This window comes from Zonotrichia albicollis, unplaced genomic scaffold (assembly GCF_047830755.1).
Source record: "Zonotrichia albicollis isolate bZonAlb1 unplaced genomic scaffold, bZonAlb1.hap1 Scaffold_257, whole genome shotgun sequence".
NCBI lineage: Eukaryota > Metazoa > Chordata > Aves > Passeriformes > Passerellidae > Zonotrichia > Zonotrichia albicollis.
In genome coordinates this window covers 2974008-2989015 of record NW_027428429.1, presented here as the reverse complement: position 1 = coordinate 2989015, position 15008 = coordinate 2974008, and the positions used below count along the sequence as shown (strand labels likewise).

At 48.7% G+C, this 15008-nt stretch overlaps 2 protein-coding genes across 2 annotated transcripts in view; one reads left to right on the top strand and one right to left on the bottom strand.

The window, feature by feature from the left end:
• The window catches only part of LOC141727866 (uncharacterized), an 80488-nt gene extending 66167 nt beyond the window's left edge, over positions 1 to 14321 (top strand). Inside the window, exons 4-7 of the mRNA XM_074534149.1 lie at positions 7580 to 8167; positions 8234 to 8300; positions 12191 to 12360; positions 14288 to 14321. Of these exons, the coding sequence (XP_074390250.1) occupies positions 7580 to 8167; positions 8234 to 8300; positions 12191 to 12360; positions 14288 to 14321 (859 nt within the window). The remainder of the gene's footprint in view (positions 1 to 7579; positions 8168 to 8233; positions 8301 to 12190; positions 12361 to 14287) is intronic.
• LOC113460769 (uncharacterized) overlaps positions 1 to 15008 on the bottom strand; it is a 1042778-nt gene that overhangs the window by 308244 nt on the left and 719526 nt on the right. The window lies entirely within an intron of this gene.

Here is a 15008-nt window from a genome sequence, read left to right as displayed (position 1 = left end):
AGGAGGGGCTGGAGGGTGCTGGGCTGCTGCTGGGGTCTATAGAAGGAGTCGTGACGGGACAGAGGAGGATCAAAAAAGAAATGAAAGTAGCTTGGGGATACTCATGGGGAGAGGAGGTGGCAGTGGGATCTCCAGGAGAATAGGAGATTTCCTTGTCGATGGCTGTTCTGGAGTCTTCTCCTCAGAACTCTGGACAGGGCTGCGCAGGCTCTTCTAACTGCTGGAGGAGCTGCTCCTGCTGTTTGGGTGTGAGGTGCAGCCGCCATCTTACAACTCCTGTCCAGAGGTGGAACTGTGGAAAGAAGAGGTGGCTGAGGCCCCAGGTTCCAGTGGCACACAGGGAACCTCCTGCACAGCCGGGCCCAGAGCTGGCAAGGCTCCCCAGCACGGCTGGAGCTGCTGCCACAGCCTGGCCCAGCTGCACAGCTGCCCCTCACGGCCCCGGCCAGCAGGACACGGCTCTGGGCAGGCTCCCTGGCCAGGAGCGGGCCCCAGAGCGCCTCTGCCTTTCAAGGGCAATCTCGTCCCTGCTCTTTCTCCTCCCCACCGTGCTTTGCCTCTGCCCTGTGCCCCTGGGGCTGCTCTTGGCCAGGCAGCCTCAGTGGGAGCCAGCACTGGCTGCAGCCCCAGCGGGCCCCCCAGGACAAGGCTCAGCAATTAGGAGGCCAATGAATGCTCTGGGCAGCAGCAGAACCCTCAGCAGAGTTCTTTGGACAATCGTGGACTGGCCACACCTACACTGCAGCCTCACTGGGAATGTTTCCTATGTACAGCATATTTTCAAAAGAAGTTGTTTGAGGGAAACGTCAACTAAACACTCACTGTCTCCTCTTCAAGTAAGTCCAAATTCAGACAGAGCATAAGCGGAAGATCAGATCCAAGACAAGCAGGCCTGCCAGTAACCCCAGACTGAAGCCTGTTCCCTGACAGAAACCCCTTCCAAGGCCCTTCTGGGCATCAGGAACATGTGCTGTGGTTCCAGCTGCACCTGTGGGAGCAATGGGGAGCGTCAGCTTATTCTGCCATTCTTTCATTCTTTCCCCCTGGGAGGCCACAGAAGTGATTTTGCATAGACTGGTAGTGGGTGAGCTTGGTACATAATTTGTAGATGTGAGTTGCAGACATCTCAGTCCTTTCAGAGTGGTAAGATCAACCCAGTCTCTGCCAGTTCATTGACTTTATTACTGTTTCAGTTTTCTATTTTTTTTTTTTTTTTTGCTATACTCCATTGGCTTGGGGGTTTTGTTTGTCTTCGTTTGTTTTTGGTTTTGTTTTTTAATTTTTTTTTCTGGTTTTTTTCAGGTTGGAAAGAGTTATAAAGATCCATATGACAACTGTACTCACTACACATGCACTGAATCAGCAGGCCAGTTTTCCTTGACTAGTACAAAAAAGGTCTGCCTGCCATTTGAAGAAGCAAACTGTGTGCCAGTAAGTATTTTATAGCCAGAGAAAGACTTCTGTAATGACCCTTGATCCTGGCCTGGGAGTTATAGTTGCTGAGTATTTCTTGATCTTTCCTTGTTTGAAAGAAATGTGCTTTTCCAGCCCTCTGTCCCGTAGAAAAAGCCAAAAATATTTGCAAACAAGCCCACACCATTTACATTGTTGTGGGATAAGCATTGGAACTTGAAAAAGAAGGGTATTGGAGCAATAGCAAGGAAGGATTTTCATCACTTGAGAAACATCAATGTTATAAAATGCAATTGAACAAGTGGTGACTCATCATGGATCCTTGTGGGACTGATGAACAAAATGTCTCCTGATATGTGGTGTCCCATTAAGCGGGGAAATGGAACATGAATGAGCTGGCAGCACGGTGGATGCGGGCAGGACATTCTCCATTTCCCCCAGAGCTGGGGCCTGCAGGCAACTTGCCGCCCCTTGGCACAGGCTGTGCCCACCCAACAAAGCCCAGCAGGCCGGGAGGAGAGCCCGGGGGCTGTGGAGCTGCTTGGGCAGTGGCTGCTTGGAGGGATATGGGCCAAAGCCATCCCTGAGCAGCCACTGCCAGCCCTGGCCCTCCCTGCCCCGTGACAGCTCCCCCAGCCCCAGGGCACAGAGTCAGGCCCTGGCAGGACCCAGTGCAGCCCCTGCCCAGTCGGGAGCCAAGGCTGGCTCTGGCCCTGGGCTCGTGGCAGGGCTCCCGCTCCTGTGCCTTGGGCCTCTGGGCACTCAGGGCCAGCTCTGGAGCAGCTGCAGCGGGAGGGACGTTGGTGCACGAGTCCCCTTTCCCCGGGGCTCTGAATGAGCTCCAGAGGCACCTCCAGCTTTGGCTGCGGCCGGGCTGTGCAAGGGCAGGCCCCAGTGGAAGAGCCGCAGCCACACAGTCCCGCCAAGGGCTGAGCCCTGCTGAGCCCAGCACAGCAATTACCTTCTGAGCCTGTGCCTGTGCCCATGCCTGTGTTTGGCTTGGCCTTCCTTCCTGCAGCAGGGGCTGCCAATCGGCCTCTGCTTCGTTGTGGAAACACCTCCTTCTGTCCTGCCTTTTGGCCCATCACTGGAGAAACAAAAACTACACCTTAACAGACGGAACGATTCTCCATTACTTTGATGGCATGTTCAGGACATCATGCTTATGCAAAATCGGGTGTAATCAACAAATCATCTGGTCTTTTTCAGCTGGGCCAGGGCCCACCCTCCTCCAAACAGCTGCCAGTGCTGAGCAGAAGTTGTGAGTGGATCGTGCAGGGTGAGGGCACACACAGAATCACAGAATCATAAAAATTCTAGGTTGGAAGAGACCTTTAAGATCATCGAGTCCAACCCATGTTCTAACACCTCAACTAGATCATGGCACCAAGTGCATGGCTCTGTCCTGGCGCCTGCAGCGATGCCCCCTGGCCGAGCTTTGGGCTCTGAGCTGGCAGCTCTCCCAGGGGAAAGGCCTTGACCTACCCTCACCATGTCCCAGAGGCTCAATCCTGAACGTGGGCTGGGAAGCCAGATCACCTTTACCAACAGGCTTAGCTGCAAAGAAAGGCAGGACACAATAGCTCCAATGGCACTGCTGAAGATTCTCCTTCAGACCTGAGTGTCAGTGAGGGCACCTGGGTGATTGGTGCCCTCCAAGGCACTCCCTTGTCTCTGCCTTCCAGTCAGGAGCAGGGCCAGGGGGACCTTGTGCCTGCAGTGGCCCCACCCTGGGATGGAAGGAGCCCCATGCGGGGTAGGTGGGGCAGAAAGGACTCCCTGGAGCTGCCAGCAGCTCCAAACCCAGCCCCAGGCAGGGCCAGGGCTTGGCAGTGGCAGCAGAAGCAGCTCGGGCTCCCTGGGGGCAGCAAAGGAGCTGAGAAAGGCTCAGCCCCGGGGCACAGCCCTGGGCCCAGCCCCTTCCCTCTCTGCTCTTCTCTGTGGCTGTACAGAGCACACAGAAGGACACTGTGGCATTGCACACGGGAGGAGAATGGACAGATAAATGCTCCTTCTTCCCACTGACAGCGATCCTGTGGGATCACTCAGGGCTCCAGAAGGGAGCAGGGTAAGTTTTCCAGAACTGATCCACCCTCAGAAGAACTTAAGGGAACTGTCTCATGAGTAAACTCTTGCCACACTGCCACGGATTATTCTGTCAGAAAAGGTACATTCAGAACATGACTCCAACATCTGGCAAGGTCTTCAAAGCACCATTCACCAGTATTTTCAAGTAATTCAAGTCATGATCCCAGTTGAGAAGGGATCACAGATCCTACAGAACCATTTCCATGGTGTGCTGGGATCCCCTTCTCCCTTGGGGAATTGGGCACTGCAAGGGGGTGGGGTAAGGCTGTGGGAGCCCGTGCCTCCTGGTCACTCTCCACGCTCTTTGCAGGTGCTGTGCAACATGCCTGGAGGGGCAGCTGCAGCAGCCCAGGGCCCGGGGGCTCTCTCCCTCCCTCCCACACAGGAAAGCCTCACTAAATGCTTGGGGAAATCTGCAGTGCCACAGCTGTCTCTCCCAACCTCCGTCCCTCCCGCCTGCTTGCCCACCTGCCCATGGAACAGCTCCCACAGCCCACGGGCACATGGCCAGGCCCTCTCAGGACACACTGGAGCCTTGCTCTCCTGCTCTGCCCTTTCCCCACCATGGACACCCCGTGCAGCCGCTCCCAGGTTTCGGGACGTGTCTCCCACAGAGGGAGCCCAGCAGGACAGCTCACTACCCGAGTGCCCTGAGCCTGCTCGGGACAATTCCTCTGGGCTGTGCCCGTCTTGTCCGGGCTGTGCCCGCAGTGCCAAGCAGCAGAGAGGCCAGCTCAAGCCTCAGCAGGGCTCAGGCCCAGAGGCACAGCATTTACCTCCTGTGACTGTGCCTGGCATCGCCTCCCTTCCTGCAGGAAATGCCACCTTCTATAGAGCCCCTCTGTCCATCCCTTGAGAAAGGAAGAGGCACAGCTGGATCAGATGGAATCATTGCATATCCAGGAGGTCGCCTCTTCAGGAGGCAATACTTTTCCAAGACATGGGTTATGATCAGGAAAATCCTGATTCCCCCAGGCCTTTGGGGCTGGCTATGGCCCTCCCTCCTCCAAGCAGCCACACCTCAGGATGTGCCTGGTGACTGGGAAAATGCAGGGGATCACTGATGAGTTTGGGCTGCGCGGCAGCTGATGCCCAATGCCTTCCTGCAGAGGCTGGGGAGAAGCTGCAGTCAGGCCAGGCTGGGAAACAGCCAACAGCCCTGCAGGGCATGGAAGCAGCAGCGGGGCAGCGAGGCTGCCATGGATCCCTTCCTGGTGTTCCGGGCTCGGCGTGTCCAGATGTGCAGCCAGAGCCCTCGGCTGCTGAGCCCCAGGACAAGGCTGAGGGAATGCACCCACCATCCCCTTTGAGCAGTTCTCTCACAATGTGCTTCAGGATGTTGTTTGGCCCATGGTGAGGAAAGGGTAGAGGGGGAGCGAGGCTGCCATGGATCCCTTCCCGCTGTTCCGGGCTCTGCTCTGACGTGGGGGACCCTGGCTCACTCCAGGATCTCTCCCAGGTCTCCTCCCAGAGCTTCATCCCACAGCTCAGCCCCAAGGGCCAGACAGGTATTAGAAATTTCACAGCCCACCATTGGTGATTCATAGTCAGAATGCACAGGAAAACTCTAGCTGTGTTTCAAAATACCAGATGCTGTGTGGTTTCCTTCCCACTGCAGATTTTCCATTGCCCCAGCCTCAGCCCCTGGCAGCCTGCCTGGATGTTCTCCCCACGCTGCTTCTGCAATCCCACTTGTCCAGGTCCTCCTGGTTCTGTGGGCAGCTCTTCGGGCCACTGAGGCCCTGTTCCTCCTTTGTTTGTGAGCATGTCCGAGTGAGAGATGATTCAGGGGCTCAGCACCAAGGCCTCCAGCAGCAGTGGTCAATTCCTGAGCACGCTCGGGGGCCACAGGCAGCTGCCCATGGCTCTGGCAGGGATGTGAAGGGGAGGCTGTGCAGGGCAGTAGCCCCCACGCCCCCGCCCTGCCCATGGGGGCCTGCAGCCCGTGGGGATGGAGCAGCAGTTTCTGGTTGTGAAAGTCCATCCAAAAATCCTTCATTTTTTGCCTCACAATTGTCATGAGAAAAGACCCCCGAAAGGTTAAAAACTGTTGAGCCAGTTGGGAAAGAAAGTCTCATGCTTATTCAGTGTGTTCACAGGTGGTGTTTTCAGAACATGCCATGCTGAACTTGAAGGGGCATGCTGCCCTTTTCTGAACAATGGAACTGGACTTTCTTCCAACCTCCTGACTTGGCTGCACTGAGCTCTGGGGTGGCTCCTCCCCTCCAAGAGAAGACCCCTCTCGCCTGCCTTCAACCACCGTGACGGACAAACAGAGATGCGAATCCCCTCATCAAGGAATCAAGACAAGACAAGGAACCCCCCAGCACCCTACTGGCACCCCCCTGGTACCCCCTTGGCAACCTCCTTCCAGAGACTGGGACTGAACCCCCCCACCCCAGCTCGGGGAGGGGGAAAAACTGCCCAGAGTAAACGTACCTGCGAGCATTCGGCCATGAAAACAATGGAGTAACCTCCCCCCTCCTGCTGTTCCTATTCTTTTGCCCTCCATGGAAACCTAATTTTGGCCACCCTTCCCCCAACCAAGAACAGTATATTTTGGGGTTCGGTTCTGACTGTCCTCTGAGATCTCCCCAAAGCGTGCACCAGCGAGTTTCGGCGGCGGGACCCCCGAAGACATCACATTTCGGTAGCTATAAGCCCCTCCCTAACCTTCTTTCCTCCCTCTTTCCCTTGTCTTACCCTTCTCCTCCCCAGATTCCCTAACCAAATGCATATTCAGTTGTGGTTATCATTAATAAAATTGCATTTTGTTGATTTGTTACTGCAAAACCCCTGTGCCTTTGTTGGTTATTTTTTGCACCAAAAAAAATCATTCATCACCCGTTCATTTCAGGTGGACCCTCACATAATTGGCGACGAGGATGGGATTCTGGTAGCCCGTGAGATTTTGCAGGTTCTGTGTAGTCTGTAATCTCCGTCAGACTGCATATGCCAAAGCCAAATCTCACCCTTGATTGAGCACACAGGCTCTGGAATTGACACAAAAGATTTTTCAGTGCAAAAGCAGGGGAAATTGTTACAGTCACTTCTGTTACTGATCTTACCGGCACGGACTCCGACACTGATACTCCTCCTAATCCTGATATTGATATTGGAATTGATGTTGTATTGGAGTTGTATCTGAACCTGTTACTGTTATTGCTGTATTTGTGTACCTGGACTGTCTAAAAGGGAGGGGACAGACCTGAAGAAATTAAGCTGTGCCTTTTAGACAGATATTGTCCCTTCACCTACACATGGAGCAAGGGGTGGCCCAGCGAAGGCTGAGTGGCATTCCCCCTGTTCTAGGTTCTGGTCCCCTCACAAAGAAAACATTTGTGTGCGTGTGTGAGTGTGATTGTGTATCTGGACTGTCTGGAAAGGAAGGGACAAACCTGAAGCAATTAAAACAGTGCCTTCCAGACAGATTTTGTTTCTTCAGCTATCTAGGGAGACAAAGGGCATAAAAAGGTCTGTATGATTTTGTAACTTGAGTTCACAAATCAGCTCCCTGGTATAGTTCTGGTCTCTTCACACAAAATGAATGAAAATCTCAATCCTAAAGCAAAAGCTGACTTTTACTACTTGCTTGCTAAACACAATGCAAAACCGTCATCTGGTGGAGAAACTTGGACAGAGAACAATTGGTTTAATTTGGAAAATGTCATTGATAGAATATGTTCTTGCAACATGAATCAAAATTCAAAATAGGTAAAAATAAGAACATCCTTTGCTCAGTTCTCGGAGCATGTCTCACTGCAGCCATAGAAAACCGCTGTAAATGGAGAAGTGAGGAAATGATAATTATAGACTCCCTTCAAAATTTAGTTGAAATTTTGCAAAAACAGTTAAATGAGGATAGAAATGAAATTTACATGCTGCGAGCTGCCCTCAGAGAAGAACACACCAAAAACATACACAAAATCAACTCCTCTACAGAGGAGGAAGAAAAAGGAACACCTTGCATTAAAAAAATCTATCCATACAAAGAGTTCGAGGCAGCAAAACAAAACTATCCTTACAAAGAATCTGAAACAGTTAAAAATTGTGGGGAAAATTGCTGTCCTCGTTTGAGACTTTTTATTAAAACTGAATATAATTATATTAATGATGAAGACCTGGATCCCCACATAAAAACTAAACAAACACCATTCAGCGCTACCAAATTAAGTAAATTGAAAAAGGAATTTGGACGCCTTCCTCATGAATCAGAAACGGAGTATGTGTTCTGTGTGTCTCTCACTGGCGGAGACCAGATTAAGTTAACTGAACAAGAAGCCAGTGGATACTGGGGATGTGGTGTTTTCCTAACAACAGGAGATAAGCGTGACTCCTGGTCTCTAACACAACATGCAGCCTATTGGGCCAGGGGAATAAATCCCTTGGAAAGGGGTGATCCCCTGGCAATTGCCACTACCTCCGACCAGATCTTAGAAAGTGTACAAAAAGCTGTATGTTTGCAAATGATTCATGAGAGAAAATTATTTCCTGGTTTTGAATCCCCAATGCAACTGCCTGTGAAGCCTGAAATTATGACCCCTTTAATTCGTGGGCTTCCAGAAACATTGAAATCAACAGCAATTACTATTCAAAAAACAATTATGGCTTTAAGCCCAATAGATAGACTGGATAGATTTCTTAACAACTCCACTGATCAGTCTGAGTCTGCCCCATCACCCTATACACCAACACAGACCCCCACAACACCATCAGACGCATCTAGCCGCAGCCGCAAAATTTGGACATGGAGTGAGGTAGCAGTTGATTTAATAAATTATCATAGACAGTATGGGCCTGTAAAAAGCCTAGAGGAAAAATCAGAAAAAACAAAAGGTGTCCGGTTTATGGGAGCCCCTAACACTGAAAACACAGAACCAGGAAAACAGATTTCCAACAGACAATGCTGGTGGATGCTGGGAATAAAAAAGGGGTCCCCCGGGACATAATGGATGGTTTACCACTTGAAAAATTGCAGAAAATCATAACTAACTGGAATTTAGGGAGGCCAAACCCCCCTACCCAGCCTAGTGCACCGATCCCTCTACCTCATCAGAAACTAACAAATACTCCTACCAATACACAGTTCAGTACACACAGTACATCACAGTCTCTCCCACAGAACACAGGCAATGAGCCAAAGTTAATCCTTTCCCAGCTTCTCCCTCGGAATCCGGGCAGTGAAGCTGTGTCTCAGCCTCTCCCACAGAACACAGCCACTGAGCCAAAGAACTGTTTCTCAGCTTCTTTCACAGAACTTGGACAGTGAAACCCTGGCTGAAAAGCACTAGCAGTAAGCCGGCAGTAACTCTTTCGCAACTTCTTTCACAGAGCCAAAGCAACATAACTGCCCAACATAACCGCCCGTACCCCAAAACACAAACAGTGAATCTACACCAACAGAGCTTTCGGGAAACTAATATCTCCACTGTTTACAGGTGAGCGAAGGGGTGGAGGTTGGGTTTACTTACGAATGCTCACAAAAAATAAATCAGGAGACATGTTAATTACAGCAATCATGGGCCCCAAAAAAGCTCTGGTAACATAAATTGTTGATACGGGAGCCCAGATCTCTGCACTTACACATAGAGATGCTCAGAAGTGTGGAGTTGTTCCAACAATAAGGCAATGCTGCGTTCTTAATGCTTTAGGAACCGTAGAACCAATGAATGTTGCTCTGGTCAAAGTAACACTCCCTGGAGAAGAAAATCAATTGGTTGTCAAAATGGTAATTGGGGACATCCCGAATAATCTGCTAGGGATGGATGTCCTTGCAGGAAGGCAGTGGGAAGACACTGAGGGTTTTCTGTGGTCTTTTGGCACTCCGCCACTTAACATTAGGCTGCTTCAGACCGCACCTGCACTGCCTTACAGTAAAATAATCAATGTGAAACAGTATCCCTTGCCTTCTGAAGCTAGAGAAGGCATCAAACCAGTTATTCAGGATTTGCGTGATCAAGGAATAATAATTAACACACACTCCCCATACAATTCACCCGTGTGGCCAGTCCGAAAGCCCAACACGAAGTAGAGACTTACGATTGATTACCGTAGGCTGAATGCCAACACTGACCCTCTGACTGCAGCAGTGCCAAATTTAGCTGAACTAATAACATCAATACAAGAAAAAGCTCACACAATCATGGCAACCATAGATGTCAAAGACATGTTCTTCATGATACCTATACAGCCAGAGGACATGGATCGCTTTGCATTCACATGGGAGGGACAACAGTACACATTCACCAGACTCCCTCAGGGATACAAACACTCTCCAACACTAGCACACCATGCTTTAGATAAGGAATTAGAAAAAATACCTAAACCTGACACTGTAGCTGTGTACCAATACATTGATGACATTTTGGTGGGAGGAGAGGAAATTAAAGAAGTGGGGGATCTCCAGCAGAATATAATCTCTCATCTGGAGAGCCTTGATTTAAAGATTCCTTCAGAGAAAATTCAAAAGCCTTCTCAGGAAGTAAAATTCCTGGGAATTTGGTGGCGATCTGGTAGCACATGCATTGCACCTGACACTTTAACTTCTTTAGAGCAAATAAAAATGCCCGAAAACAAAAAAGACCTCCAGCAAGCCTTAGGACTGTTAGTATTCTGGAGGAAACATATCCCAGATTTCTCAATCATTGCTAGGCCCCTGTACAACTTACTAAGGAAAGTAGTCAAATGAGATTGGACTCCTTCTCAGGAGGAAGTATTACAATTGCTGATTTTTGAAGCCACAGCACATCAGGCATTGGGGCCCATTCATCCTAAAGACCCTTTCCAAGTGGAATGGGGATTTGCCTCCTCAGGACTATCAATACACATCTGGCAGTGAGGTCCTGAGGGTCCAACGAGGCCTGTCAACTTCTTTTCCCGTGGTTTTAAAGATGCTGAGAAAAGATACACTACCTGGGAAAAAGGATTGTTTGTTGTTAGCTTAGCTCTCATTGAAGTAGAAAAAATCACACGGCAGCAAGCTATCATCTTGAGAGGTCCCTTCAAGGTAATTAAAGCTGTCACTAATGGGACCCCTCCACCTGGCGGCATAGCCCAAATGTTGTCAGTCAGGAAATGATATGCTCAGATAGAGAACTACTGCAATAACTTTTCTGTCACAGAAGGTGCTGCAAAATTCTTGGCAACACAAGACACTGAGAGCCTGGATAGTAGTCAAGACAAACCTGTTTCTGTAATAAAAGTAGCACCACCATTCTCACCTGAAATAGCAGCAAACTGTTGGTTTACAGATGCTTGTTCAAAGCAGGAAGGAAAGATTTGGAAATATAAGGCGGCTGCTTTACATATTTCATCTGGTGAAAAAAATCATCACAGAAGGGGAGGGCAGCGCTCAGGTAGGAGAACTCATAGCTCTCTGGAGTGTTTTCCAGCGTGAGGCACAAAACACTTCTCCTGTTTACATCTACACTGATTCATATGCAGTATACAGAGGCTGCACTGAGTGGCTCCCTTTCTGGCAACAGAATGGCTGGGAAGTTAACGGAATCCCAGTGTGGCAGAAAGATAAATGCAAAGAAATCCTAGAAATCACCAGTAAAGGAAACTTTCTGGTTGGTTGGGTAGCTTCTCATCAAACAGATGGGAATCAAGCAGGTGAATGGAACAACAGAGTTGATGAACTAGCAAGGCTTAGCCCCCTGAAAAAAGAAACTATTTCAGAGGATTGGAATCAACTGTTAGAATGGTTACATGTAAAAAGAACACACAGGTGCAAAAGATCTGTACGAGGAAACACACGCCCGCGGCTGGCCAGTCACCAGGGAAATGTGTAAAACATGCATATCGGCCTGCGAACAGTGCCCCAAGCGACTGGAAAGGCATCCTTTAGAGGATGATCCTCTGCATTTGAGGAAAGGTAAAGGCTTGTGGGATGTGTGGCAGGTAGATTATATTGGTCCTTTTAAGAAGTCAGGAGGTAAACATTTTGTGTTGGTAGGAGTGGAAATTGTATCTGGGTTGGTACAAGCTGATGCTTTTAAAAGGGCCACAGGTGATAATACAGTTAAAGCTTTGCAGGGGTGGTTTGGAACTTTTCCAAAGCCAAAAGAAATTCAGTCTGACAACGGGTCTCACTTTACTGCTAAAGTGGTAGAGGATTGGGCCAGAGCCAAAGGCATAAAGTGGACTTTTCATACTCCTTACTACCCTCAGGCTAACGGGATCGTGGAAAGGACAAATGGCCTTTTAAAGCGGTTCCTTATGCCCCAGAAAGCAAACTGGGACTGTTGACTGTGGGAGGCTGTTAAGGGGGTAAATGGCAGGTGGGGGGTGAACGGCTGCCCCAAAGTTACTGCTTTTTACCCCACACCTCCAAGCATCATCCCTTACTGGAAGGTCCCGACGATGCAAACAATCCATCACATTACCCTGGACAACCTGTCTTAGTGGACCTCCCCACGGTGGGCGAGGTACCACTTGTGCTGAAAACCCCTCTGAATAAATATGCATGGGTAGCCTCTGACGCTCTTGGAAAAGAGCACCGCATACACACATGCTGGATAATCCCCTCATTTTAAACTCCTTTCTGCCTCTCAGTGGCATGATTTTTTGTTGTTCTTGCTTTTACAGGAGAACCCCGAGGGACATGAGAATCATCTGAAATATGATAGCCTTGCTAATACTTTTCTGCATATTACCACAATTTCATGGACAACCTCCTGGTGAGCAGCTGTGGCCTGAAGCCATCGTTCAGCACACCAATGTTCTTGGAACCTATCCCAAGGGCCGTTACCCGAGCCTGGCAACCCTAGTGCTGCATGACTCCAAGGTGTACCACCCGAATGAGTGGAGATGTGACCAGAATGAGTTGATGAGAACCGTGACAGATGGGAACAGTTGGTGAGTGAATTTTGGTAACATGCAGAAAGGTGGAAGGAACTCTCCATGAAAATGCCACCTCCACCAGAATTGCAGGAAATTTTATGGAAACAGGTGGAAGGAATCATCTGGACATCCCTTCAGCAAAATTATGTCCCATGAAGAAATGGGGAAGTTTCAAAATAAAAAGTCCCCTCGCTCTGTGTTGCCGCCAGGAACATATTGGTAGTTATGCTTTAGGTCTCAAAACTAACAATCTTGCAATTACAAGAGATTGTAATGATGCATCACTTGATTGCTGGTACAGTTTAACTTTGCTCAAACGCACTTACGTGACATGTCGTTGGCAGAATGACACAGCTAGTCCATTAGGACTAAGAGGCTTGTTTACACATTCAAGATAAACACTGTACCAAAACTCACACCAAGTGCTGTAATTACGCTCTCTCAGACGCAAGGTGTGAAGCCCTTTTCTAATACATCTCAAAGGGCAGACACTGTAAGGCCTGCACTGAGCACGGTAAACACGGCAATCACACCCCAATTGGCAGAGGCAACAGGAGGCCCCTTTACATGGCCCTGGTCTCAAGCCTTCCTGCAATTTATCGGATCTATGGGAGATGTCATGGGTCTAAACTTACTAACAGTAGTTACACATGAAGACAAGTCGTATACTTGACAAGAATGGGAGAAACAGAAAACCTGGCAGCTTCAAGGAGTAGTGCGAGAACAAATTAGCATCGGGTGTTGAATGGTTAATGGGTCTGACTATAGCAAAGCAGGAAAACAAACAGGAGCAAGTCTGTACGCACCTAAGCGTACGAGACTGCTGGCACATTTTTACATTAACTCACACTGCGGAGGTAGTTTGCCTCTAGTCCAAGGATACACAAGACCTTTCTTTTAAATTTGTAATAAATGCTGAAACCTACTTTAACACTGTCACCACTTCACCTGTACCACCGGTCATACTCATCCCAAGAATTTTCAAGATTGGACTTTTTATAATTAGGAAAACTGGCCAACAACAAATATTATTCAATCCGGCATGTCTCTCAAACAGGTCAAATTGCTAATGCAGAGCAACGTTTCAGAAATCCAGTCAGCCTGTTCTCCGTTCCTGCAAACTTCTTTTGAAGGCTGGACCACTTGGCTTCGGAAACGAAGCTCTTTTAAAATTAGAACACCAAGAGACGTGACCGGTGTTATGCGTACAGGATTGGGAATTCTGAATAGCATTGATTCTGAAGTACTAATGAACAAATTGGCTGCTACAACTAGAGATCTGACCAAATTACAGCAACCTCTGAGGTCATCTCTGTTAGCCTTGGGGACACACCAGTGGCTGCTGTCAAACATTTTGCCAAATTGGGAAAGAGCAAACGTGAATGACCACAAATTGGTGATTGATGCACTTAGTGCTACACAGAACAATGTTTCCCTAGCCCTCAGCTGTATCCAGGCACAACTGTGGATGCAGTCGGTCTCTGCTTCAATTATAAGAGAGGGCGAGGAAGGCACCTTCCCCACAGAAGTTTGGAAAATAATTTGGGACAGTGCCACTGAATTTGAAAGAGAATTCCAATCCTGGTGGAACCTGGTGAACTTTACCTATGATCCCATTTCAAACACAGCCACTGCTTTTGTTTTAACCATACGCAATGCTTCTGTACATTTAGTCTTCCCTGTTATTGCATTAGGATTAAACCATGATGGAGCTGTTCTCTATCCCACTGAACATAGGGGATGGGCCCGTCAGGTCAATGACAAATGGCAAACTGTTAATCTGGAATCTTGTATTGTCCGAGAACAACTGTTGTATTCTCGTTGTATTCCATATCTCTCAAGTCCCATACTGTACCAAGCTGTTCTTCTCTGCAGCACAGTTCTTCGTGTGTCCTCTCAGGGGCTCCTCCTGGGCCTCTCGATCCACCTCTGTTTATTCCAGTTACCTTCACGAGCTACAGCTGCTGCCCGACTAAGGACTTCGCAGCTGTAGCTTGTTTGGAGTAACTAGGACCCACACAGATCTTACAGGGACTCTCTCCATAAGGACCCACTTATTTAATACATAGATCTTATAATACAGAGATCTTAACAGGGACTCTCTCCATAACAATACATATATTCAGGCCCCCACAAACAACAAGGGTTCATCTGTGAAAGCAATGCAATCGTAGCTCAGGATATCTGTTTAGACACGGAGCAAAACATCTGTCATTTTGAGATTCGTCCTAATGAGGCTACTGAAACAGTTCTTCTATACGTAGGCAATGGCTGTGCATGCTTTAGAACCATTTGTGATTTTGTTTTTGTAGAAGATATTGGGGTACATACAAAGAATCAATCAAACTTTTGTGCTTGTAACTTTACTAAGATTGCAGGATGTGATTTCTCTTATGAAGCTCCAGTTACCTCTCACTACATATTGCAATCCAATTACACACTGATTCACAAGCTGATGCCCACTCCTATCGGAATGAATCTCACCCTCGTGAGACAACTGCTGCTCTATCAGGATCTGGTTGAAATTCTCAAGAACAAATACACCAGGTTATGGAGAGGGTAAAGCAGGATGCTGAGCAAAGGTGGTGGGATACTTTCTTTGGGTGGTCACCTACTGCCACAGGTGTCCTGAACAGTGTGTGCCATCCAATTGTTGCTCTTTT